Source organism: Triticum dicoccoides, chromosome 2B (assembly GCF_002162155.2).
Source record: "Triticum dicoccoides isolate Atlit2015 ecotype Zavitan chromosome 2B, WEW_v2.0, whole genome shotgun sequence".
NCBI lineage: Eukaryota > Viridiplantae > Streptophyta > Magnoliopsida > Poales > Poaceae > Triticum > Triticum dicoccoides.
This window is the reverse complement of record NC_041383.1, coordinates 535,621,066-535,645,240: the sequence shown is the minus strand read 5'-3', so window position 1 is coordinate 535,645,240 and position 24,175 is coordinate 535,621,066. Positions and strand designations below refer to the sequence as shown.

The window sequence follows — 24,175 nt, the reverse complement described above, 5'->3', positions numbered from 1 at the left end:
ACATCTCATGAGCAACAATTCTTCCAATGACTTCCGTTGGCTTGAGATCTTTGTAATTTGTCATCATTTGGATCAATGTGCACACGGTATCATACTTTCCATCCAATGCTCTTAGGATCTTCTCGATGATGAATCTGTTGGTCATCTCTTCACTCCCTAAGCCGGCAATCTCATTTGTGATAAGAGCAAGCGTATAGTACATTTCAGCGATACCTTCACCATCCTTCATTTTGAACTTGTCAAGCTGACTTTGGAGCACATCCAACTTGGATTCCTTGACGGAGTCGGTACCTTCATGCATATCAATCAAAGTATCCCAAATTTCCTTTGCATTCTCAAGACGGCTAATTTTGTTGAATTCTTCGGGGCATAATCCGTTGAAGATGATATCACAAGCTTGACCGTTGTACTGCAGCATCTTCAACTCTTCCGTGCTAGCTTCACGGTTTGGCTCTCTCCCATCAAAGAATTCACCTTGCAAGCCAATACACACAATAGCCAAACGACGGGGTTATGTCCAAGAATATGCATTTTCATCTTATGCTTCCAACTAGCAAAATTAGTACCATCAAAGTAAGGACCTCTACGGTGATAATTTCCCTCGCTAGACGCCATACTTTCCTAGGTTGTGAAACCAAGGCTATGAGCACCAAAAGCTATGGAAATCAAAGCAAATGGAGACCAAAGCTCTGATACCACTTGTAGGACCTTGAAGTATGTCTAGAGGGGGGTGATTAGACTACTTGACCAATTAAAAACCTAACCTTTTCCCAATTTTAGACTTTGGTAGATTTTAGCTATCTTTGGACAAGTCAAGCAATCTTCACACAATTCAAGCAAGCATGCAAAGAGTATATGAGCAGCGGAAATTAAAGCATGCAACTTGCAAGAATGTAAAGGGAAGGGTTTGGAGGATTCAAACACAATTGGAGACACGGATGTTTTTGTCGTGGTTCCGATAGGTGGTGCTATCGTACATCCACGTTGTTGGAGACTTCAACCCACGATGGGTAACAGTTGTGCGAGTCCACGGAGGGCTCCACCCACGAAGGGTCCATGAAGAAGCAACCTTGTCTATCCCACCATGGTCGTCGCCCACGAAGGACTTGCCTCACTAGCGGTAGATCTTCACGAAGTAGGCAATCTCCTTGCCCTTACAAACTCCTTGGTTCAACTCCACAATCTTGTCGGAGGCTCCCAAGTGACACCTAGCCAATCTAGGAGACACCACTCTCCAAGAAGTAACAAATGGTGCGTTGATGATGAACTCCTTGCTCTTGTGCTTCAAATGATAGTCTCCCCAACACTCAACTCTCTCGCATAGGATTTGGATCTGGTGGAAAGAAGATTTGAGTGGAAAGCAACTTGGGGAAGGCTAGAGATCAAGATTCATATGGTAGGAATGGAATATCTTGGCCTCAACACAAGAGTAGGTGGTTCTCTCTCAGAAATGGTAAGTTGGAAGTGTAGGTTTGTTCTGATGGCTCTCTCCACGAATGAAGAGGAGGTGGAGGGGGTATATATAGCCTCCACACAAAATCTAACCGTTACACACAATTTACCAAACTCGGTGGGACTGAATCAACAAACTCGGTCGGACCGACTTAGTAAACCTAGTGACCGTTAGGATTTTCGGTGGGACCGACATGCAACTCGGTAAGACCGATATGGTTAGGGTTAGGGCATAACGTAATCTCGGTGAGACCGATTACACAAACTCGGTGAGACCGATTTTGGTAATTAGCTAACTAGAGAGTTGGTTAGGTAAACTCGGTAGGACCGATTCGCTCTTTTCGGTGAGATCGAAATGTTACGAAAGGGAAACAGGGAGTTTATATTGCAATCTCGGCGGGACCAATCGCTCACTTTAGTTAGAACGAAATGTTACGAAGGGAAACAGAGAGATTACAATCCCATCTCGGTGAGACCGAGATCCCTATTGGTGAGACCGATTTGCCTAGGGTTTGTGGCAGTGGCTATGACATATGAACTCGATGGCGCCGAATAGAAAGAATCGGTAGGACCGATTTTGACTTTGGGTTTAGGTCATATGTGGATGTAAGAAAGTAGTTGAGGGTTTTTGGAGCATATCACTAAGCACTTGAAGCAAGAGGCTCATTAAGCAACACCTCATTCCTCCTTGATAGTATTGGCTTTTCCTATAGACTCAATGTGATCTTGGATCACTAAAATGTAAAATTAAGAGTCTTGAGCTTTTTAGCTTGAGCCAATCCTTTGTCCTTGATATTTTGAGGGATCCACTTTCATCATCCATGCCATGCCATTCATTGAGCTTTCCTGAAATAATAGTCTTGGAATAGCATTAGCTCAATGAGCTATATGTTGTTATGAATTACCAAAACCACCTAGGGATAGTTGCACTTTCAGAAACCATCCATGAATACCTCACATCTTTTCACAAAAGTCAGAGAACATAGCCATCATGCATCTTTGAAATGTAGCAGGTGCATTACATAAACCAAAAGGCATACGCCTATAAGAAAAAGTACCGAAAGTGCAAGTAAAAGTGGTCTTTTCTTGATCCTTCGCTGACACATGTATTTGAGAGAAAGTAGAGTAACCATCTAGAAAGCAAAAATGTGTATGTCTGGACAATCTTTCTAGCATTTGATCAATAAAAGGTAAAGGGTAATGATCCTTTTTAGTAGCTTTATTTAATTTGCGGAAATCAATTACCATCCTATAACCTGTAATAATTCTTTGCGGGGTCAATTCATCTTTATCATTAGGAACGACAGTAATACCTCCCTTCTTAGGGACACCATGGACACGACTTACCCACTCACTATCAGCAATGGGATAAATTATACCTGCCTCGAGGAGCTTTAGTATTTCCTTTCTTCCACTTCTTTCATCTCAGTATTTAACCATCGTTGGCGATCAATAACTGGTTGGCGTCTTCCTCCAATTTTATTTTGTGTTGGCATAGAGTGGGACTAGTGCCCTTAAGATCATCAAGAGTATATCCAATAGCAGCACGGTGCTTCTTCAGATTTTTCAATAATCTTTCTTCTTCCTGCTCTGAAAGGTTAGCACTAATAATAACATGATATATCTTCTTTTCATCAAGATAAGCATATTTAAGAGTATCAGGTAATGGTTTAAGCTCAAACACGGGATCACCCTTGGGTGGTGGAGGATCCCCTAGGATTTCAACAGGCAAGTTGTGTTTCAAAATAGGTCCCTGTTTAAAGAATACTTCATCTATCTCCCTTCCTTCATTCATATACATATCATTTTCATGGTCTAGCAAATATTGTTCTGAAGGATCATTAGGAGGTACGACAATAGAAGCAAGACCAATAATTTCATCCTTACTAGGTAATTCTTTATCATGGGGTTGCCTACTAAATTTAGTAAAATTAAACTCATGAGACACATCCCCTAACCCAATAGTAACAACATCATTTTCGCAATCTATCTTAGCATTAACAGTGTTCAAGAAGGGTCTATCAAATATGATGGAACAAAAGTCATCTTGTGGGGAACCAAGAACAAGAAAATTTGTAGGATATTTAACTTTCCCACACAAGACTTCAACATCTCTAACAATCCCAATTGGTGAAATAGTATCTCTATTGGCAAGCTTAATTGTAACATCAATATCTTCTATCTCAGCAGGTGCAATGTCATGCATAATTTCTTCATATAAGGAATGAGGTATTGCACTAGCACTAGCACCCATATCACATAAGCCATGATAACAATGATCTCCTATTTTAACAGAAATAACAGGCATGCCTACAACAGGTCTATGTTTCTTAGCATCGGGTCTAGCAGTTCTAGCAGCTTGATCACAGAAATAAATAGCATGCCCATCAATATTATCAGCCAAGAGATCTTTAACCATAGCAATACTAGGTTCAACTTTAATTTGCTCAGGAGGTGTATATATTCTAGTATTACTCTTATGACCACAGTTGGAGCTTTAGCATGATCCTTTATCCTAACAGGGAAAGGTGGTTTCTCAATATAAGTAGTAGGAACAGTAGGATCATTATAAGTGATAGTCTTTTCTTCAACTATAATAGGTGCAACTACTTTTACTTCAGTGGGAGGATTATATTTAAACCACTTCTCCTTAGGGAGATCAACATGAGTAGCAAAAGATTCATAGAAAGAAGCTGCTATCTCAGAGGCAAGTCCATATTTAGTGCTAAATCCACGAAAAACATCAGTATCCATAAAAGATTTAACACAATCAAACTTAGGTGTCATACCTGACTCCTTACCATTGTCGGAATCCCAATCTACAGAGTTGCGTTTAATTCTTTCCAATAAATCCAATTTGAATTCAATAGTCTTCATCATAAAAGACCCAGCACAAGAAGTATCGAGCATGGTGCGATTGTTGATAGAAAGCCAAGCATAAAAGTTTTGAATAATCATTTCTCTGTAGAGCTCATGATTGGGGCATGAATATAACATTGACTTAAGCCTCCCCCAAGCTTGAGCGATGCTTTATCCTTCGCGAGGCCAAAAATTATATATATAATTGCGATCACGATGAACAAGATGCATAGGATAAAACTTCTGGTGAAATTCCAATTTCAATCGTTTATAGTCCCAGGATCCCATATCATCACATAGCCTATACCATGTCAATGCGTCTCCCTTCAAAGATAAAGGGGAAACCTTCTTCTTAATAACATCATCGGGCATACCTGCAAGCTTAAATAATCCACAAACTTCATCCACATAGATAAGGTGTAAATCGGGATGCAATGTTCCATCTCGTGTAAAGGGATTAGCTAGCAGTTTCTCTACCATACACGAAGGAATTTCAAAGTAAACATTTTTAGTAGGTTCAGTAGGTTGAGGAGCAACTCTTTGCTCTACGGGTCGGGGTGAAGATACCCCGAACAAGCCCCTCAAAGGATTATGTTCCATAGTAACAAGTGACAGTAAATTTCAGCACACTATATAAAATGTTTCCTTACCAAGTTCCACTTACCAAAAGCACCCCGGCAACGGCGCCAAAAAAGAGTCTTGATGACCCACAAGTGTAGGGGATCTATCGTAGTTGAAAGAACATGCGATGCCCCCATGTTTGGTTTTGGTAATTGATGACAATCTCTATGGACTAATGGTTGCCTTGAGTTATATTTGAAGGTTTTGTCCATAGGCTTTTCTTGAAGTCCATGTGTTGGTTTCAAGGAGTTTATGAGTTGACCAAGGTGCTATTAAGGAATTATCCAAAGATTGGTCATGTGAGTGTTGAGCTTATTGCAAGCATGTCTTGAAGAAGAAGATTATGTGATCATTCATGTTTACCTTCAAGACATCATCCAAATGAAGAGAGTTGGAAAGATTCAAGGTTGATCTAGACTAAGTACAGAGAGTAATTCAAGTTGATCAACACAAAAAGCGCACAAGTTGTACCGAGAGGGACCAAGTGTTCCCATGGTATGGTAAGCATTGTCCATTACGCTTTGTGTACTAACCCATGGTCTACATGAGAGTTCTTTGTGGGGTTAGGTATGTTTCCATGGTCTTGCATCAAGAGTAAGATCCCATACAACCCATGGAGGATGACATCAAGTGGTGATCGTCATCAAGTTTGTCGTGTGCAAGTTCAAGTGGAGCAACATGAAGAGTGGCTCACCCATAATGGAGTATGGAGGAGCAATCAAGTTTGAATCTTGCCATCCATTGTGGTGTCTATGGACTTGTGAAGATGTGTCGAAGAGTCGCTCACCCATAATGGACTATGGGGGAGCAATCATCTAGTCTTCATCGAGCCAACGCAATCAAGAAAGGTGGTCCAACTTGAGGGAGTCAAGATCGTCATCATCTAGCTCAAGTGGACCATGTGCAAGGCAAAGGTTTGCCCTTGATAGGTTTTCTATTTTACCGGTCTCGTGGTGGTAGTTGGGAGACCGGTTATAGGATCGTTTGATGTACTATCAAGGGGGGCTCTCAAGTTGGTAGCTTGATCGTATCGTTAGTAGAGAGCTCAAACCATTGCATCCTTGCATCATGTTTCTTGGTTCTTGTTTGGTTCTCTTTGTGAGTCTTAGAGCTTATGGTCATCTTGATGACAAGCATGAGTTCATCGAAAACGGAGTTCGCATGCGTCTTCTATGATGTTTTCGGTGTTGGAGGTTTTACCGGTCTTATCCAAGGAAGGGTTCTCACCATTTTCTTATGGTCCTTTTCTCATTTGCTTCTTATTGATATTTCTATCAAGATTGTGTTAGCCCTTGTTGCTAGCTTTCCAACAAACTTGGTTTCATCGAATTCGGAGCTCGTATGCGAAAGTTGTGGCTGTTTTGATATTGCTTGTTTTACATAGAGAGGTTGTACCGCCCCATAGAGAGGTTGTACCGGTTGACCGGTACAATCGGTGTTTGGAGCGGTTGTACCGCTCCAAAATTGGTCCGGAGGTTGTACCGGCCATGTACCGCTCTACCACCGGACTAGCTTCTGTTGTGCTGCGGTTGTTGGGCGGTTGTGGGCCGGTTGTACCGCTTATTGCCTATTACCGGTTGTACCGGTGCTCATAGCGGTTGTACCGCTCCTATGTTATTCTGCACATAACGGGCAGATTCGTGGGGACCTATTTAAGGGGGTCTTCTTCCCCAATGGTTCCCTATCTCTTGAACTCGTTTTTGCCCCCATTGTTGACCTTCTTTGAGCTTGCTAACTCTCAATCCCTCCATGGATTCTTGCTACTTTTTGAGGGAAAAGAGAGAGGAGATCTAGATCCACACTTCCACCAATCACTTTCTCCTCTATGTCAGGGGAACCCCTTGGATCTAGATCTTGGAGTTCTTTGTGTTCTCCTTCTTGTTCTTCCTCTTACTTTCCTCCCTAGCATTAGTTGCTTTGGTGGGATTTGAGAGAGAAGGACTTGGGTACTCTGTGTGCCCTTGCCATTGCATTTGTGCATCGGTTTGAGTTCTCCATGGTGATACGTGGAAGTTACAAGTTGAGAAGCTTATTACTCTTGGGTGCTTGGTACCCTTGAGCTTGTTCCTCTTGGGTGCTTGGGCGCCCTAGACGGTTGGTGGTGTTCGGAGCTCAATCATTATGGTGTAAAGCTCCGGGAAAGCGTCGGGGTCTCCAATTAGGTTGTGGAGATCGCCCCGAGCAATTTGACGGGTACCGGTGACCGACCCCAAGGGTTGCCAAAGTGTACGGGTTCGGTGACCGCCCCCAAGGGTCGCCATTTGTACGGGTTCGGTGACCGCCCTCAAGGGTCCCTTAGTGGAATCACGGCATCTTGCATTGTGTGAGGGCGTGAGGAGATTACGGTGGCCCTAGTGGCTTCTTGGGGAGCATTGTGCCTCCACACTGCTCCAAACGGAGATTAGCATCCGCAAGGGTGTGAACTTCGGGATACATCGTCGTCTCCGCGTGCCTCGGTTATCACTTACCCGAGCCCTTTACTTATGCACTTTACTTTGTGATAGCCGTTTTGTTCCTTGTCATATATCTTGCTATCACATAGTTACTTATCTTGCTTAGCATAAGTTGTTGGTGCACATAGGTGAGCCTAGTTGTTGTAGGTTTTGTGCTTGACAAATTAACCGCTAGGTTTATTCCGTATTTGTTCAAGCCTCTGCCGTAATTATTTTAAAACGCCTATTCACCCCCCCCCTCTAGGCGACATCCACGATCTTTCAATTGGTATCAGAACCTCGTCTCTCTTTGTTAGGCTTAACCGCCTATAGAGTAAAGATGTCGACTAGGGGATTAGGATTCTCTGACACTCTTAGTTTCGATGGCACAAATTTTGATGTTTGGGTAATTCACATGCTTAATCTATTTAGGGTCATGGACCCAAATTTAGAGTGAATTGTAGATACGTGTTTTTCTCCTCCAAAGGATCCCGAAAGATTATCTTTAGAGGATGAGAAAAACTCTTATCTCAATGCTCAAGCTTCTAATGTGCTTTTCGATGCTTTGAGCAATGTAGTTATATTTCAACTCATGTCGTTCCGGGATGCTCATGAGTTGTGGACGAAGCTTCAAGATAAATATTGTGTGTCCAAGATTTGTGGGGATGATTGTTCTCCCTCCTCCTCCAGCCGTATAGTCTTCTCAACTTCTTCTACTTCACCTACATGTGGTTTGCCACAAGGTAATGATATGGTGAGTAGTGTTGGTCATTGCAATGGTGATAGTATGCTTATTGTGAATGATCCTTCATCACTATATTATTGCAATGCTCCTTCTTTGGGCTTTAACACTTCGAGCACTCCAAATGTTTCACATGCTTGTGTTGATAGTCCTTGCATATCATGTAGAAATTGCTTGACTAAATCGCATGATAATATGCTTGCTATGTCTTGTTGCCATGATAAAAATGCATCTATTTCCTCGAATTATTGTGCTAACAATGTAGAGGAAATCGAACACTCCATGGAACAAGATGTGGTGTTTAATGGTGCCTCAAGGGATCCTACATCATCATATATCGCTTTCTGCCTTATGGCTAAGGCATCAAAGGTATCTCCTACTCTGTACCCCAATATGTCTCTTGATGATGATGTTGATGCTAATGATGATGAGGATAATGATGAAGAGAATGATAATGTTGCCTCCTTAAAAACTAAGGGGGAAATGATTTTTAAAGCTCTTCATAAAAATAAAATTGCTCGTTCCAACTTCATGGAAATAATGTCCATTGCCATTGATGGCAAGAAATATATTGATGAGTTGGAATCTCGTCTTGAGGAGCATGAGGTCACCATTGATAAAATGGAAGCTCATGGGCGTGATTATGCAAATGAGATCGCGGAGCTATCTCAAGCTCTTGAACTTGAACAAACCACCAAGGAATCTCTTGAGGAGACTTTTGCTCTAGAATTATCTAGAGTGAAGGAATCTAATGATAGAGCTCTTGAGGTGGCCAATGTTTTTGAAACTAAAGATGTTAAGCTTGAAGTTGCTCATGCTAGACTCCTTGAGGATTTTGAGCACCTCGAAAATGGCTCAAGGGTCATCAAGGGTGAGCTCATCAAACTCACCGAGTCTCATGCTCAACTTGAAGCTTCTTATTTAAAAGAGCTTGCCAAGTTGCCTTCTCCTCTTGTTGTTAATGATGATGCTTGTGCTACTATTTCTATTACTCGTGAAGTATCCATTTTGAAGGAGAATGTTGATCTATGGGCTCAACTTGAGTTGCTATGTAGCAATTATGGGAAATTGGAAGAAAGCCATGAAAAGATCTCAAGCTCTCATGATGATCTTCTAGTATCCCATAATGTGCTAAAGATAGCTCATGAGGCCATAATTGCTAAGGTAACATCTAGTGAGCCTCATGCGGATACTAGCACTAATTTTAGTCAAAATGCTATATTACCATGTGAGTCCTTGTAATTCATCTACTCACAATGTTGGTACATCTTGTGATGAATTGCTTTCCTTGCCTTGTTGCTCTAACGATGAAGCTTATACTTCCTCTAGTACTTGTGTTGAGACTAACCATGTAGAGGAAATCAAAGAGCTCAAGGCCCAAGTCACTTTGTTGAAGAAAGACTTGGAAAAGAGTCATGAAGGGAAATCCACACTCAACAATATCTTGAGTGTGCAAAAATGCCCCAATGACAAAGGTGGACTTGGATTCAACTCCAATAATAAGAAGAAGTCCAAGAGATTCAAAAAGAAGGGCCAAGAACAAGTCAAGAATTCGGCCAAGATTATTTGCTTCAAGTGCAAAGTATAAGGGCATCATGTTAGATCTTGCCCATTGAAGAAGAAGGCCATTAGTGACAAGCAACAAGGAAAGCGGCTACAAGTGCATTCTCATGCTCAACCTCAACTTGAAGAAAGGCCTCTTCCCAAGAAGACTCAAGCTAATGCTTCTCAAGTTGAGAAATCAAGTGAGAAGAAAGTGAAGAGTAGACGTTGCTATCTATGTCGTGAGAAAGGTCACCTCGCTTCTTCATGCACTAGTGGTTACTTATCCAACCCCATTGTTATTGATGATGTCTATTCTCTTGGTAAGGATAAGGTTGGCAATGTGTTTGCCAAGTTTGTTGGTACTCAAAGTGGTTTGAAGCAAAGAACCATTTGGGTAGCCAAGCCTATTGTGACTAACCTCTTAAGACCCAACTTGGTTGGGGACCAACTAGCTCAAACTTGATCAATAGGTGTTGTTGGAGGGCATTGGAGACTTGGCTACATTATGAAGAATTAAGGGGACTTCATCACTCTTATTGTCTCAAGCCAAGTCAATTGAATCGTCAAGTTTATATCTTATATCCAATGTGCCTCCTTGTGGTAACTTGTACTTAAAATTGCTTACATTGAAAGTTACTTGCCCCCTTGCATGTTTTGGTTTTGTTCCTTGCATGTGTTTGTATATGTTGTGCTTCCAACTTGATTATCTTGAGCAATCAAGTATGTGTGTGTTGGTTTGCACATCATGTACTTGTGTGTCATTCGTTGAGCCTTAGTGCATCTTGGTTGTATCTTAGTTCGCTCGTGTGAGAGATTAATGGAATATCCCATTATGGGGGAGTGATGTGCTTTGTGCACTTCGCAATCCTATAAAGGTGGGTACATGGGGAGTACCACTTAGTATTGATATTACAAGATTATCTAGTCGCTATGTGGTATGTCTTCTCATGAGAAATTCAAATTCTAAATAGTCCATTAATTATCTCTTGTTGGATCCTTTTTATTGCCTCTTGTTAAGTTTTTATTGGTATCACACTATGGGGGAGTAATATGCTATGTGCATATTACAAGCCTAGAAAATGTGTACATTTGAGATATTGTCACCTATAATTGATATTGTAAACTATCTTGTTCCTAGGTGGCATGTTAGCTCTACAAGTTGCAATTTGCGTGTGTTTGGTGTGAAGATGATGTTGGATATCATTGCTATCTACCAACGGGAATTATTTCCAAATACTTCTTGTCTTTTGACAATTGGTACTCACTTATGTGTGGTAGAAATTATTGATCATCTTCATGTTGGCATTTGCTTTTTATTTGCCTTATATCTTGCCAAGTTTGTGTCAACTCCCATTGTCTTCCCTACCACTTGTGGATCTTCTTTATTTCTTGTTCTTGTCTAGTGTTTTCTAGATATAGTGAAAGGGATGATCCCACCTTGTGCATTTTGTATTCAAATGCAAATCCTATGTAATGCACAACTTGTGGGGGAGCTATTCTATTTTCTCTAAAATGCTCATCTTGTGATCCTCATCAAGTGTGTTTTGGTGGAAGGCAAGCCATTTCTTTTTGGTACTTTGTGCCATCATGAAACTTTGTTGAGAGCTTGGTTTGTTTGGAACCATCCTCTCTTTGGGAGTTCGGCATCTTTATTTTCATGTGTATCAATGGATATCTCATTCCTTGATGTATCTTTTATGGACATCCTCCAAGTGATGATTTATTCATTTGGTATCTTTTCTTCCCTTGGCATTTCTTTGTCTTTTGGTTTCGGGTTTTGAAAGTCTTGAGCATGCATGCTTACTTCATGTATTTCATTTGGCATGCTTTCTCTCTTTGACTCAATATATAGGGGAAACTCCACCTAGTCTCAATTTGGATGAGATGTGCATGAAATTCATTTTCATATCTAGATACACATATTTCTGTGGAGTTTGTCCTATGTATTGGTGTTTCTAATTATTTGGTCCCGATGAGTTTGGCTACCATTTTGTTTGTGTTTTTGTTCTAGGAACAATTGGAGATGCATTGGATGCTCGTCTCACTCATAAGGAAGGTGTTGTCACCATGTGCTTACTGTAGTCAAGCTAGGATCATCAATGAACTACTACCTACCTTCAATTGGTATCTACTATATCCTTCCAATGGTATCTCGGTAACAAGTATCATCATCTACTTCATGCACACATTTCTTGCATCAACCTTGTGTAGGTTGTATCATGGCATGTTATTCATTCTTTCTTGTGTTACTTGTTTCCTTTCTCAAAGCATCCCAACAATGATCTCTTGTTGCTAGTTGTGATGTCTTTGATGTTCGTGTGGTTGGAATTCATTTATATACAATAAGACCATATCTAGCCATGTGTTATGCTCTCAAGCAAATTTCTTATTGGTATATTTATGACTTCCTTGTGGATATCTTGTTCTTTCCTTTTTGTAACTATTTCATGTGTATATCCTTCTTTGTGGATTGATATCATCATGATTTTCATCTACCTAGAATCTTATACACTTGAGAGAGGGTACATCTCTAGTTGATATCCCTTTCTTTCACGTCCATCGTTTCTTTCTCATGTTATTTCTTTGGTGGCTCCGTGAAAGTGTGTGCCTTGAGTGCGGGTCTTATCTCATTGCATCTTGTTGCACTCTTGTGTGGTGAAGATTATTTTCCTCTTGCTTATCTTTACGAGGCTTTTGCCATCTTTTTTGGTATCCCTCGTCTTGATGAGCCTCTCATCTTCTATCTTCACCGGGGGTTGTCACAAGCATAGGTTCTCTATATGCTTATTAGTAAGTTTGTGAACCCATTCGCTAGTTGTGTGTGGGAATGATAGGCCTTGCACCGTGTGCCTCATTCTTTGAAGACTTTATTGTTGCTTAATGCTCTTCTGTACATTAGTCTTCTCAAGTGCATTGCCTTGAGTCACACACATCTTTTTGGTTGAGCCCACTCTTAAGTTGCCTCTCTTACTTGTTGCTCAACCATGTGTTTGTTGCAAGTACTAGGCTTAGTTTTCTATATGCTCACTTTGCACTTGTTGTAAGTTTCTATTGATTTTGGGGGAGCTATGATCCTATTTTGTGCACTTTGTATCCAAATACAAAAATTCTTGATGTGCACAAATCATGGGGAGCTTCTCTAGTTTCTTTAGAACACTGCTCCGCTCTTCTCATAATATCCTTTATTCATGTGGCTCGTAGGATCATTGGCCTAGTTGGTTCAATTGGTATCTTTTGATAGCTTGCTTCAATTGGTATCTTTTGATTGCTTGATTGCTTGTTTCTCTCTTTGATTATGTCTTTGTGGCATATCTTCCTTTTGCAATCTTTGGGCCTCAATATAGTTTGTCTTCCTCCAAGTATTTACCGTTGGATATGTGTATTGCATTCCACTCTCTTGTTGAGAAATACACAATTTATGGAGGAATACATTTTATATTGGCCTTCTAAGCTTTTAGCCCATTTTGGCAATCGATGCCAATGGGGAAGAAGTTTTAGAGAGTTTTGTGGAGAAGTTTAGAGAGTTGTCTCCTCTTGCTTTGGTTTTGTTCCTTAGCATTTGCATCTCATTCGCATGCACTATTGGTTGTTGTATTGCATGGTGATGCATAATTCCTTATATAAACTCTCTTGAAAGTGATTGTCATCAATTAACAAAATGGGGGAGATTGAAAGAACATGAGATGCCCCCATGTTTGGTTTTGGTAATTGATGACAATCTCTATGGACTAATGGTTGCCTTGAGTTATATTTTAAGGTTTTGTCCATAGGCTTTTCTTGAAGTCCATGTGTTGGTTTCAAGGAGTTTATGAGTTGACCAACGTGCTATTAAGGAACTATCCAAAGATTGGTCATGTGAGTGTTGAGCTTATTGCAAGCATGTCTTGAAGAAGAAGATTATGTGATCATTCATGTTTACCTTCAAGACATCATCCAAATGAAGAGAGTTGGAAAGATTCAAGGTTGATCTAGACTAAGTACAGAGAGTGATTCAAGTTGATCAACACACAAAGCGCACAAGTTGTACCGAGAGGGACCAAGTGTTCCCATGGTATGGTAAGCATTGTCCATTACGCTTTGTGTACTAACTCATGGTCTACATGAGAGTTCTTTGTGGGGTTAGGTATGTTTCCATGGTCTTGCGTCAAGAGGAAGATCCCATACAACCCATGGAGGATGACATCAAGTGGTGATCGTCATCAAGTTTGTTGTGTGCAAGTTCAAGTGGAGCAACACGAAGAGTGGCTCACCCATAATGGAGTATGGGGGAGCAATCAAGTTTGAATCTTGCCATCCATTGTGGTGTCTATGGACTTGTGAAGATGTGCCGAAGAGTCGCTCACCCATAGTGGACTATGGGGGAGCAATCATCTAGTCTTCATCGAGCCAACGCAATCAAGAAAGGTGGTCCAACTTGAGGGAGTCAAGATCGTCATCATCTAGCTCAAGTGGACCATGTGAAAGGCAAATGTTTGCCCTTGATAGGTTTTCTATTTTACTAGTCTTGTGGTGGTAGTTGGGAGACCGGGTTATAGGATCGTTTGCTGTACTATCAAGGGGGGCTCTCAAGTTGGTAGCTTGATCGTATCGTTAGTAGAGAGCTCAAACCATTGCATCCTTGCATCATGTTTCTTGGTTCTTGTTTGGTTCTCTTTGTGAGTCTTAGAGCTTATGGTCATCTTGATGACAAGCTTGAGTTCATCGAAAACGGAGTTCGCATGCGTCTTCTATGATGTTTTCGGTGTTGGAGGTTTTACCGGTCTTATCCAAGGAAGGGTTCTCACCATTTTCTTATGGGCCTTTTCTCATTTGCTTCTTATTGATATTTCTATCAAGATTGTGTTAGCCTTGTTGCTAGCTTTCCAACAAACTTGGTTTCATCGAATTCGGAGCTCGTATGCGAAAGTTGTGGCTGTTTTGATATTGCCTGTTTTACATAGAGAGGTTGTACCGCCCCATAGAAAGGTTGTACCGGTTGACCGGTACAACCGGTGTTTGGAGCGGTTGTACCACTCCAGAATTGGTCCGGAGGTTGTACCGGCCATGTACCGCTCTACCACCGGACTAGCTTCTGTTGTGGTGCGGTTGTTGGGCGGTTGTGGGCCGGTTGTACCGCTTATTGCCTATTATCGGTTGTACCGGTGCTCATAGCGGTTGTACCGCTCCTATGTTATTCTACACATAACGGGCAGATTCGTGGGGACCTATTTAAGGGGGTCTTCTTCCCCAATGGTTCCCTATCTCTTGAGCTCGTTTTTGCCCCCATTGTTGACCTTCTTTGAGCTTGCTAACTCTCAATCCCTCCATGGATTCTTGCTACTTTTTGAGGGAAAAGAGAGAGGAGATCTAGATCCACACTTCCACCAATCACTTTCTCCTCTATGTGAGGGGAACCCCTTGGATCTAGATCTTGGAGTTCTTTGTGTTCTCCTTCTTGTTCTTCCTCTTACTTTCCTCCCTAGCATTAGTTGCTTTGGTGGGATTTGAGAGAGAAGGACTTGGGTACTCTGTGTGCCCTTGCCATTGCATTTGTGCATCGGTTTGAGTTCTCCATGGTGATATGTGGAAGTTACAAGTTGAGAAGCTTATTACTCTTGGGTGCTTGGTACCCTTGAGCTTGTTCCTCTTGGGTGCCCTAGATGGTTGGTGGTGTTCGGAGCTCAATCATTGTGGTGTAAAGCTCCGGGCAAGCGTCGGGGTCTCTAATTAGGTTGTGGAGATCGCCCCGAGCAATTTGATGGGTACCGGTAACCGCCCACAAGGGTTGCCAAAGTGTACGGGTTCGGTGACCGCCCCCAAGGGTCGCCATTTGTACGGGTTCGGTGACCGCCCTCAAGGGTCCCTTAGTGGAATCACGGCATCTTGCATTGTGCGAGGGCGTGAGGAGATTACGGTGGCCCTAGTGGCTTTTTGGGGAGCATTGTGCCTCCACACCGCTCCAAACGGAGATTAGCATCCGCAAGGGTGTGAACTTCGGGATACATCGTCATCTCCTCGTGCCTCGGTTATCTCTTACCCGAGCCCTTTACTTATGCACTTTACTTTGTGATAGCAATTTTGTTCCTTCTCATATATATTGCTATCACATAGTTACTTATCTTGCTTAGCATAAGTTGTTGGTGCACATAGGTGAGCCTAGTTGTTGTAGGTTTTGTGCTTGACAAATTAACCGCTAGGTTTATTCCGCATTTGTTCAAGCCTCTACCGTAATTATTTTAAAACGCCTATTCACCCCTCCCCCCCTCTAGGCGACATCCACGATCTTTCAGTAGTCCTTTCGATAAGTAAGAGTGTCGAACCCAACGAGGAGCAGAAGGAAATTACAAGCGGTTTTCATTAAGGTATTCTCTGCAAGCACTGAAATTGTAAGTAACAGATAGTTTTGTGATAAGATAATTTGTAACGGGTAACAAGCAATGAAAGTAAATAAGATGCAGCAAGGTGTCCCAATCCTTTTTGTAGCAAAGGACAAGCCTGGACAAGTTCTTATAATGAGAAAAGCGCTCCCGAGGACACATGGGAATTATCGTCAAGCTAGTTTTCATCACGCTCATATGATTCGCGTTCGTTACTTTAATAATTTGATATGTGGGTGGACCGGTGCTTGGGTACTGCCCTTTCTTGGACAAGCATCCCACTTATGATTAATCCCTATTGCAAGCATCCGCAACTATAAAAGAAGTATTACCTAACCATAGCATGAAACATGTGGATCCAAATCAGCTCCTTACGAAGCAACTTATAAACTACAGTTTAAGCTTCTGTCGCTCTAGCAACCCATCATCTACTTATTACTTCCCAATGTCTTTCTCTAGGCCCAAATAATGGTGAAGTGTCATGTAGTCAACGTTCACATAACACCACTAGAGGAGAGACACCATACATCTCATCAAAATATCGAACGAATACCAAATTCACATGACTACTAATAGCAAGACTTCACCCATGTCCTCAGGAACAAATGTAACTACTCATGAAGCATATTCATGTTCATAATCAGAGGAGTATTAATATGCATTAAGGATCTGAACATACCAAATAAACCAACTAGCATCAACTACAAGGAGTAATCAACACTACTAGCAACCCACAGGTACCAATCTGAGGTTTGGATACAAAGATTGGATACAAGAGATGAACTAGGGTTTGAGAGGAGATGGTGCTGGTGAAGATGTTGATGGAGATTGACCCCCTCCCAATGAGAGGATCGTTGGTGATGACGATGGTGATGATTTCCCCCCTGGAGGGAAGTTTACCCGGCAGAACAGCTCCGCCGAAGCCCTAGATTGGTTCTGCCAAGGTTCCGTCTCGTGGCAGCGGAGTTTCGTCCCGTAAGCTTTCTTATAATTTTTTCCAGGGTAAAAGACTTCATATAGCAGAAGATGGGCACCGGAGGGCTGCCAGGTGGCCCACGAGGTAGGGGGCGCGCCTAGGGGGGTAGGGCGCGCCCCCCACCCTCGTGGGTGGTGGGTGGCCCCCCTCAGGTATTTCTTCCGCTGAATATTTTTATTAATTCCCAAAATGACTTTCGTGGAGTTTTAGGACTTTTGGAGCTGTGCAGAATAGGTCTCCAATATTTGCTCATTTTCCAGCCCAGAATCCCAACTGTCGGCATTCTCCCTCTTCATGTAAACCTTGTAAAATAAGAGAGAATAGCCATAAGTATTGTGACATAACGTGAAATAACAGCCCATACTGCAATAAATATTGATATAAAAGCATGATGCAAAATGGACGCATCACGCTTCATGCGAACAGTGATGATCTGGCTTTCGTGCTTTAGCTCCGGCTGTCAGCCTCTTGGCCGATGGGTCTCTTCAGCAAGGTAGTAGTCGGTGGTGGTATGCTCCGTCCTCGGCGTTGGTCTTTGGCGACCACACTGGCATGTGGTGACGGACTGGTTGCGGATTGCGATGGCCACCGAAAAGTATTATAAGGGTCCATCTCTTCAGATTCGGTGGCTGGCCTCGGGAGGAAGATGCAAAACATGGATGATGACTTGACGCAGAGGGATTGTTGTGTGGCGGCGGCGATCCACATCACATGTACCTGCTGGGATCGTGGAAAAATGGTGGCAACTACACATAAGTGACGTCGATGGTGGTTCTACGCAAGCACCCGATCTCGAGTTCCGAGGTGAAAGCCTCGGTCTCCCATGTTGGATATACCTGGCAATGGCGATGTTTATATGTCATTATCTTGTTAAAAGCATTGTTCGGATATGATCGGATTGGTTCCAGGGTGAATACTTAAATTCCAACCTCGAGCGGTTGGATCGGTTTCACCCAGGGGGCGAATCGAGTAGAGGAGCTTTAACAGGCTTAAGCCCCCCCCCCCCCTCCCAGCACTGAAAGAAAAGTTTGTTACTACTAGTCTCAAGGCCCAACTCACCCACTTGCCAGCTCAACCCAATACATGTTCCCATGATACAGGCTTGCGTAAAAATTTGAGCCCACCCTCCATTATCTGTCTAGATTCGCCAGTGCAGAGGTGCTTGAGTGTCGTTCCCGTCTTGAAGATGTTGTTGTTGAAGAACATGGTCATCTGTGCGGTGCCGATCGCGAATCGGGTAGCTTGGTTTTTCTTTTTCTTTTTCCTCACCTATGCATATCTCTGGTCTTATTTGACTTTGCTATTTGTCAGTGTAGTGTTTTGTTTGTGCGTGCGTTCATGTTGGTTGTGTACATACTAACTATGCAGAGGTCAGATGTGTGCTCATTGTGTATTCTCTTGATCCTTCATTTTGAGCAAATAAAACCATCCTTTATCAAAAAATGGTTGTGTGCCTCATACCATACCTCAAGTGTTGTACTCCGTCTAACTGCCATCACTTAAAAGCTGGATGCCGAAAGCCCGAAATGCTGAGATTTTCTCTCTTTTTTTTAACAAAATCTTGAAATGCTTTAGAAACGTCAACGAGTAAAGAATTGCAGAAAAACTGGAAAGTGCTACACGAGCGGCACTAGCTGTCCCCTGGATATGATCCTGTACAGATCAGGAATCGGTTCTGTGGTCGTCGGCAGCGACATGTCGTGAGTAATCTACGGCATAAAGCAAGAGGTGCAAGTTAGTATTGTACGTACTTCTCGGTAGCTCCCAGCTTTTGAAGGGAAAGAAAACATAAATGTGTTGATCATCGTAATCACAAGGAACATCCAGCCACTTTATACAAGTCCAATTACACGGGCGAAAAGCAGCAACCGTCAGAGAACAATACTTGCCATGTCACAGAAGGCATGTGAGAGGTGTAACCGTGTGAGTTGAGAGAGCTCAAGTCAACTGTAGGAATAGGTCAAGATGACGTTGATGCCTCAGAGGAAACGAACTGGATTCCCATCCAGTTTAGAAGCTACTACTGCAGAGGCTTGAGAGAAAAATACGTCTTAGTCTTGGAAGCTGTTTGGATGAGAGGTGTTTCTGGTTAACTAATATGGAGTGCATATGAAAACTACCTGCCGGATACCCCTTATCTGAACACCTCTCGGATGTACTCCCTCCGTTCGGAATTACTTGTCACAAAAATGGATGTATCTACAACTAAAATACATCTGGATACATTCATTTCTTAGATGAGTAATTCCGAACGGAGGGAGTAAGAGTAAACAAGCAACGGCGAGAATGCTTTCAATACCTGATGTGGCTAGCAGTATTTGGTACAAGATGCTTTTCTCCCACGAACTGCTATATACAAGGATATAGGAACATCAAGAAACACAAGAGTAGAGGTATCTGTTACAGCTACAAGATTAGAACATCAGCATAGGATATTGTACAAAATTGTGTAAAGTGAGCTATTCTGTGATATAACCGCAAAAATTAAGCATACAACAGAGTAAGTGGCATGATGTGAAAGTGCACAACAAAGCCAGCCAATTCGTATGACAATAAACTAACTCGCTCACCAACAGGGGGGAATCGAACAGTTATGTACCCAAAAGAATACTGAAGGAATGCTCTGCTAAAATCAGTTCTCCTTTAGAAAAATCACAGGTGCAACTTAGTTCTCCACATGCACCCGACAACCTTTTTAGGAGATGGGTTGCTTGGGCCCTTGTCCCGTTGCCCGGAAGTGAAATACAGCCAGCCATCCCAGTATCCTACCAACGTGGTCTTGATCCGGAAAGGTAACCGCCCGATCACACTCCATTCCTGTATGCAGATGGAATTTCAGTCGCATCACGATAACAACCCACGCAATTCATGATTTACGAATGCTTTTTTTTTTAAGATTCTCTTACACAGTTCTGTTAGCATCATATTATTCTAGAACAGAAATTTGGATGTGTAGAATAACAGTATTTCAGTTCTCTGTGTATTAAGAGCAGAACTTTAAGAAAACAAGAAACAGAGAAAACACCACATTGCAAACAACAGGATGTTGATAGCTAAAACCTAGCACAACATTTTCCCAACTTCCCCTGCTTTCATGAATTGTATTCTCAAACAAAACAAAAAAGGTATATGGAACGATATGTACCAGTGTCTCCAAATTGAACCGAAAGACTTCACCAACCAAGGTCATTCTTTTATTAATTGGGTGCTTTTCTGTAGTTCCCCCAGCAATAATTATAGAATTGTTGACATTCGTCCAGGCAAACTCTATATGTGAATCTGGCTTCGGCATGGGTGGAAGTTCCTTCCACTTCATTTCATCATCAAGCATGTATACATCGCTGTACACCATCTGCATAGGCACAGATCAAGAGAAGGAATGTAGAACTTTAAGTAAGAAAACAACTGTAATTAGAAGATGAAACATTTCATGCAGGTATTATTTTTTTCTTAAATATCAAGTATCTATGTTGATAAACACGCGAGCTAAAAAATCATCATTATTCGGTAATGCATCCTATTATGGTACCATACGATATGATAGATTTTTCACTAAGTGCCAATCTACAATTGACTGTAGGGCATTAACTATTCACAATCACTCATAGAAAAACAGACCTGTCTTCTGTATCGAAACTGCAGTCCACACTAGTTGCCACTAGGTGAAACATGCTAGGTATTCAATGTCTATTTAATAGACGCAGTCATGCAGAACACATGGCTGAGATGCGCAACTAATGCAATAAACTGATCTGAGTTGACCTATAAAATGAACAACTTTCTCCATCATGTGTAGCAATTCAGCATGTATACTGATTAATCGAAGTATCAACATACCTCACTTCTTCTAACACATTTAAATATAGGTGATCCAGGTTTGGCCATAAAATCTCCTTCTTGACCACCAATAACAAGGAGCTTATCATTAGCAACAACACATGCCCTGATGCAAAATAGTAGGTCATGATCTAATAAACATGTTATGTGTTACATAAACCACCCTCAATTTTGTATACTGTGCAACCAAATTTCTTGCCCAGAACTTATTCTTCTAAATAATTGATTAACAGAATACCTTAACAGAAAATGTATTGCCAGGAGCACAAAAAGAGTTTAAAGACACCAGAAAGTGAAATGTCAAGAAGTCAAGACGATATAGGAATCTAACTTCCATTTCCAAAGAATTGCAGATGTCACATGAAGGGGAAGTAACAGACCTATGTGGACCACCACGCGGGATTGGTATCTCGCTCCTCCATTCTTGCTCCAATGCGTTCCCATCCTTAACTGCGAGGCTCCAATGTTCAAGTGCAGGTTCATGTCTGTCCTCCTTACTACCACCCATCACATGAAGCCTCCCTCTCCAAAGTTGTGTGGCTGGAGCATACCTGAACAAGATATTTACAGGGGGAAAAAAGTGAAAGAACAACTTGTCAAATCTTCAAACTCCAAAATAGTATTTAGAGCAATGGAAGAATAGGACCATGCAAGTACAAATACAAACAAATGCATAATGTGATGTCTAATCTTAATTGTGAAAAATGAAACAAGACTCGTACCTAGGAACTGGCAATGGAGGCAAATCATGCCATTCTTTTCTTTCAGTGTCCAACACAAAATTTCGAGCTGTAGGCCCCCTACACTGAGGGCCGTATTGTCCAGTTACTACATAAATATATCTTCCATCTGTAACCATCCCCAGATGTGAATGTGCCATTTCCTTTGGCATATCAAACTTTCCTCCCCATGTATTATCCGAGAAATTGTAAATATCCACATGAGAATGCACCTATAAATGGAAAACATCAGAAGGTCTCAAGAGCTAACTTGTTGACAAACAGAAATAACTAATGATAGACCTCTGCTGTTCTGCAATAAAGAAAACAACATTACAAGGAACAACTGGAGAATTTTGCAGTGTGGCCTCATTAAATTAATTGAACTCGGCAAAATTTATCGCAGCTATTTATAATGAGGTCATGCAACAACATTACATAGTACAAGTACTTGAACTTAATTTTGGTAAGTAAGGGCACGCTTGAACTTTGGCATAATACTCATTCATTTTATTCAGTTTAATTTGTTGAGTCTATAGTGTACAGAGTACAGACTGACATAGGTGCAACCATTCAGATACCAAAGCTACAGCAATAGTGTGCAGTCCCCCCAACCCCTCCACAACTACAACATTTTATGTGAATTCAACTTTTAAGTAAAATATCCATCTTAAGCATTAGCATGTGTATATGTTATGCTTAAGCAAGTATCAGATCTTAGACAGTACAGAAAAATAGGCAAACCTAGTAAACTAGTAAAAGAACGGGCAAGTTTCCTCACATAGTTAATGGTGCCATATCCAGCAAACACAAATAAGAGATTCTTAATCTGTATAGCAGCACCATCCAAACGTGGTACCGGTGCTGCAGCCATCTGCTCCCACTGCAATTCTGGTGCTGGCAAATCCGCAAAAGTGGCACTTATGTCCATGGAACCTGTAGATGTATTGCCCTTTGTTTGCTGTACAAGAGAAGTACATAACATAATTAGTTCTGAATGAAATCATTGTAGCAGACAGAATGATGATAATAAGCAAGCAAATCAACTTGAAATCCAAGTTATAGACCATAGCAATCTGGTCACAACATAGGTCATGACAATTAACAAATCGATTTCTTAGGAGTTAGAAATTAATTTGCAAAATTGCGGAATAAACAATAGCCTACCAGTGAATGTACATTGCCATTTCCCTCAGCAGTTTTATAAGATATTCAGTAAGAAAATTTATGACCACTACAGCCAAGTAACATGACCAACCAGAAATCGGTGTTCTGCAATTAGAGACTCAAACGTCTAGATTGCCACACGAAGCAAGCATAACCAAATTTCAAAGTTCACACCTAACAATCAAGCACACGATGGGTGCTCGAGTGAACTGCATTAGGTCGAGGGCAAGTTGCGAGTCAAGCACTTGAAGGCAGTATTGGCCGAGCAGCAAATGAATTTCTACTCTGCCAATCAGAGAGTGTAGCAAACAAGTTGAATAGTAAAAAAAAATCTCCCACCAGATCTCAGTAATCGCACACCCCGACACTGCCGGAGCACAGAATAATTGAAGGCAGTAGAGGGCAGACAGCAGCCCAATAATCATAAACATCAGGTTGGGGGGCGTCACCTTCTCCGAGGGCGGCCGCGACGCCGTGGGGCGAGTGGAGATATCGAGCCTCGAGGGCCAGATGGAGGAGGCAGCGGAGCGGGAGGAGGCCCAGAGGTAGTCGGCGACTAGGAAGAGTCCGAGGATGGCGACGGCGGCGAGCGCCACGAGGTGCTTGGGCGGCAGCGCCTTCGCCGCCGGCCTCGCCATCGGTGGATCGCTAGAACCTACAGGCAGCGGCCGCGGCGGCGAGAGGAGCGTGTCGGTGACATGTAGCGATTCCGAGTTTAGATTCACGGCGCGCGCAGAGAACAAAACGTCACTTTCGTTAGAGCTCTTGGAATTATTAGGGTTTCTTTTTTGCAACTAAATTATCAAGAGCATCACCAACAATTACCGTAAAAAACACCCCATATTCACGAGGTGTCCATAAGTGGGGACCCCGGCAGTTTTTCTTCGGTAGAGGTATAGAATAGGCATAGTTTGTTCTCAAAAGTAAAAGTGTTGCTTTAATGATAGAGAGGACGCCGCGTCGAAATAATTTGCTTCTGCTCTTCCTCCATCTCGGTAGCGCTCTAATGGGCGGCACCGAGGAGCAGGTGGCTCGGTCTTCTTCCCGATCTTCAGATCCGGTAAGGCTTATGTTTGATGGTCGGCGCTCAACACTCTCTCAGATAGCGTTGGTGTCGGCTCCTGTGGTTGTGTTTGATGTCTTGCAGTGGGCTGCGTGGATGGCAGAATGCAGTGGCGTTCCTCTTCTTCGATCTCATCGAATGAAGTTGATGGCGCTAGGATCTAACCGACACGGGGAAGAACCACGGCCACGTGCCACATAGTCTCGGTCTCGTCGCTTGCGGCGGTCCGGTTCATCGGCTTGAAAAGCATCCTTGCATGCAAAGGTGCTCCTCTAGATCTTGGTATGAAGGCAGCTCCCCTCTTTCTTCCACGTTGCCTCAGTAGCGGTGGAGAACGATGGTGGGCGATGTTTTGGCGTGGCATAAGATTCCGCCGAAGTTAAGTCTTTAATGCAATATTGCATGA

General features: G+C 42.2%; 1 protein-coding gene across 5 annotated transcripts; it reads right to left on the bottom strand.

Moving 5' to 3' along the window:
* Positions 1-18,752: 18,752 nt before the first annotated feature.
* Positions 18,753-23,457, bottom strand: LOC119364692 (kelch repeat-containing protein At3g27220-like). Of its 5 annotated transcripts, none has more exons than XM_037630185.1 (10): positions 23,156-23,457; positions 22,321-22,500; positions 21,543-21,772; positions 21,201-21,371; positions 20,821-20,926; positions 20,129-20,335; positions 19,583-19,800; positions 19,283-19,389; positions 19,104-19,188; positions 18,753-19,015 (listed from the first exon to the last, which is right to left on the bottom strand). In XM_037630185.1, exons 1-7 carry the CDS (start codon positions 23,342-23,344, stop codon positions 19,636-19,638), a joined length of 1,248 nt encoding a protein of 415 aa, XP_037486082.1. In that variant the 5' UTR covers positions 23,345-23,457; the 3' UTR covers positions 18,753-19,015; positions 19,104-19,188; positions 19,283-19,389; positions 19,583-19,635. The 5 variants fall into 5 exon arrangements, with proteins under 5 accessions (XP_037486082.1, XP_037486083.1, XP_037486080.1 ...); XM_037630186.1 differs by having other exon boundaries at positions 19,104-19,199; positions 19,283-19,329; XM_037630183.1 differs by having other exon boundaries at positions 18,753-19,006; positions 19,104-19,199; positions 19,283-19,800; positions 23,156-23,456.
* Positions 23,458-24,175: the final 718 nt, after the last annotated feature.

Bases quoted from the DNA above. Each gene is read 5' to 3' on its own strand.
- LOC119364692 (XM_037630185.1), bottom strand. From the start codon at position 23,344: ATGGCGAGGCCGGCGGCGAAGGCGCTGCCGCCCAAGCACCTCGTGGCG. The intron at 21,372-21,542 runs GTACGAGTCTTG...TATCTTGTTCAG, and splicing joins CCTCCATTGCCAGTTCCTAG to GTATGCTCCAGCCACACAAC. The intron at 20,927-21,200 runs GTCTGTTACTTC...ATTTTGCATCAG, and splicing joins CCGCGTGGTGGTCCACATAG to GGCATGTGTTGTTGCTAATG.